This window comes from Eulemur rufifrons, chromosome 2, assembly GCF_041146395.1.
Source record: "Eulemur rufifrons isolate Redbay chromosome 2, OSU_ERuf_1, whole genome shotgun sequence".
Classification (NCBI taxonomy): domain Eukaryota; kingdom Metazoa; phylum Chordata; class Mammalia; order Primates; family Lemuridae; genus Eulemur; species Eulemur rufifrons.
The window spans coordinates 12,453,720-12,456,277 of record NC_090984.1 but is presented as its reverse complement, the minus strand read 5'-3'; the positions used below and the strand labels follow the sequence as shown (position 1 = coordinate 12,456,277).

At 54.8% G+C, this 2,558-nt stretch overlaps 1 protein-coding gene across 1 annotated transcript; it reads left to right on the top strand.

Moving 5' to 3' along the window:
• UBL5 (ubiquitin like 5) lies at positions 1-2,331 on the top strand. Its single transcript, XM_069479113.1, has 5 exons — positions 1-890; positions 1,230-1,296; positions 1,496-1,579; positions 1,742-1,779; positions 2,182-2,331. Exons 2-5 carry the CDS (start codon positions 1,241-1,243, stop codon positions 2,223-2,225), a joined length of 222 nt encoding a protein of 73 aa, XP_069335214.1. The 5' UTR covers positions 1-890; positions 1,230-1,240; the 3' UTR covers positions 2,226-2,331.
• The last annotated feature ends 227 nt before the right edge of the window (positions 2,332-2,558 follow it).

Below are 2,558 nucleotides of genomic sequence, written 5' to 3'. Positions count from 1 at the left end.
TGAAAAGGTGGATTGGGCAGGTAAGAAAGACATGGTGAATCAGTTTAGGCTCACCAAACTGGAAGAATCCTCTCTGCCGAGAAAGAATCATTGAACAGTTCCATTGGGCAGAAGCGGTTTGGTTGAATTTGGGGGCGTGGGGCCTGCCCACTAGCCCTCACGAACCAGGAATCTGGTACAAAGTGCGCCTTGAAGATACCGAAGCGGAAGATTTTTTGCAATTGGGCCATTTCCAGCCTCCTCACGTGGGCATTGCAGGTTGGCGACTGGTAGTTGACCACGATGTGGAGTCCAGGATCAGGCTTCGTTTACTAACTGGAGTCTGCCTCTCGGGTGTCCCGGGGTGGCCGGAGGGGAGGAAAGGGCAGTGCAAAATGCTTCCGAGGCCCAGCCCTAAGCAAAGGCAGGGAGCCGGACAGGATTACTGCGGGGCTGTATCCCCGCTCCCCGTAGCCCCGAAGCTGCAGTAAGAGGCTTTGTCGGGCTCCGGAACGGTATAGGTCACCGCACCGCCCCCTCACCGCCCTGTGACCTTTGGCGTCCCCACCAACACACCGGATCTCCTCACGCCGAAGGGGCCTCAACGGCTGGGCGCCAGGTTCTGACCTCTGGCTCCACGCCCTTTCCCCGGCCCCGCACTCGGCCCCGCGCGCCTATCGCAGGGTCCTCCTGCCCACCCTGGGGACCCCAAAGTCTCGCCCCGGAACCTCAAGCTCGTGCCCAGCCGGGTACTGCGAAGAACCGGATCCAGTGCGGATGCCCATCCAGGGAGGCTGGGACGGGCGCTTCCGGTCCCAAACTTCCGCTTCCGGTTCCCTGTGTCGACGGCTGCCAGAGTTTAGCGCTTTAGGCCGGAGGTTGTATCATCTGCGTGTTCGAGGCGATTTGAGGTGAGGAGTTCAGGCAGAGATGCCCGGAATCGGGGAAAGGTGGCGGGACCCGGCCGCCAAGGGTCCGGGGCTGGCGGGAGGTGAAACGAGGGAGCTTTGGGGCCGGACCTTCAGGCGACGAGAAGGTGCGGAGTCGCGGCTGCTTGGGGTCCTCGGTCCTGAGACTCTGGGCTTGGCGCCCGGGAGGACTTGGGTCTAGGGGGTTGGAGAGTGAACAGAAGACTCAGTAACCGGGGGTCTTAGAGCTTGGGACTGGGAAACTTGTAGGCTGGGGCTTCTGGGGCCTGGGAGACCCCTGAAGTCCTGACACTGCTGCTTCCCAATCCCCGCCCTGTGTAGCTCCAGCCAGGATGATCGAGGTTGTTTGCAACGACCGTCTGGGGAAGAAGGTCCGCGTTAAATGCAAGTATCCACTGACGGCCGAGAGGCAGTGACCCCTGGGGGTGCTTCGCGTGAGGCAGGCAACTCAGTTTGTTGTTAGGAGGGTTTTAGTTAAACCCTGGAGAGGGGGCGGATGGAGTCCTGGCAGATTGTATTCAGGCCCAGTATGTCCTCTTCCTCGTTCTGCTTCTCCCCTCCATTTGCCTTAACTCTTCTGCGCTCAGCACCGATGACACCATCGGGGACCTTAAGAAGCTTATTGCAGCCCAAACTGGCACCCGTTGGAACAAGATCGTCCTGAAGAAATGGTGAGTGCGGTGGTAGAGCTTCGGGGTGGACAGGACTAGGCCAAAACGTTTTGGCTGGGGGAGTGCTGCAGGCAGCCCTTTGCTTAGGCTGGGCTACTTCAGGCTGTCTCCAGGGTGAAGAGCCCTCCTTAGGCTTCTCTCTGAAAGGTCTCTATCCCATAGGTACACGATTTTTAAGGACCATGTGTCTCTAGGGGACTGTATCCTTTGTGTGACTTCTTGAGGAAACACCTACATGCCCAGCCTCGGTTCTCTGTTCAATCCTGAAGTCTATTTTATTTGAGATTATACTCATAAATTGTGTAACTTAGTAAATGGCGCTTAGAAAATGAGTGTCATGTAATTATTTTGTTGGAGGAGGAGGATGGTTGATTGAAATAGTTTGACTTGGCTTAGATAACTTTGACACTTCAAGTTCAAAGTATTTATTATTGAGCTCCACCTGAATGCTTGGATTATCTCCAAATCAAAACGGCCCAGTTGCAAATGGCTTCCTTAGCCCTGGTCTGAATCCTCAGGCCACCACCCTGAGCCAGCTATGAATAGATAAGAGGGGTGGGGATGGAGCCCACCGTGAGAATTCCTTAACACCTTCACTTCAGATGAAATCCATGATGGGATGAACCTGGAGCTTTATTACCAATAGAGTCGAATTCCTTCCCCCTGCCCTACCCTCCTGTCCCTCCCTCACCCTTCACACTGGTATGGATGCTTGTTTTTAAAAACTCACATTAATAAAAACTTAGATGATGCGCTGTTTTTGTCATCTTTGCATGAAAGCTATCTAATGGTGGGAGGGTTGGTATCTGGTTGTCACTCAACATCGACTGGATCCATGAGGGAGAAGTAGACCCGCAGACTGGGCGCCTGAGTGGGAGCCCAGAGCTCTGGGATTTGCTGGGGTCTCTGCAGGTCAAGAGATACTGGGATTATTAGCACCTTAATAGATCAGGGAGTCTGGGTAAGAGCAGTAGATATA

Excerpts from the sequence above, each read along its gene's own strand:
- UBL5 (XM_069479113.1), top strand. The coding sequence starts at position 1,241 with ATGATCGAGGTTGTTTGCAACGACCGTCTGGGGAAGAAGGTCCGCGTT. Across the intron at positions 1,580-1,741 it reads AAGATCGTCCTGAAGAAATG|GTACACGATTTTTAAGGACC; the intron begins GTGAGTGCGGTG and ends TCTATCCCATAG. Across the intron at positions 1,780-2,181 it reads CCATGTGTCTCTAGGGGACT|ATGAAATCCATGATGGGATG; the intron begins GTATCCTTTGTG and ends CCTTCACTTCAG.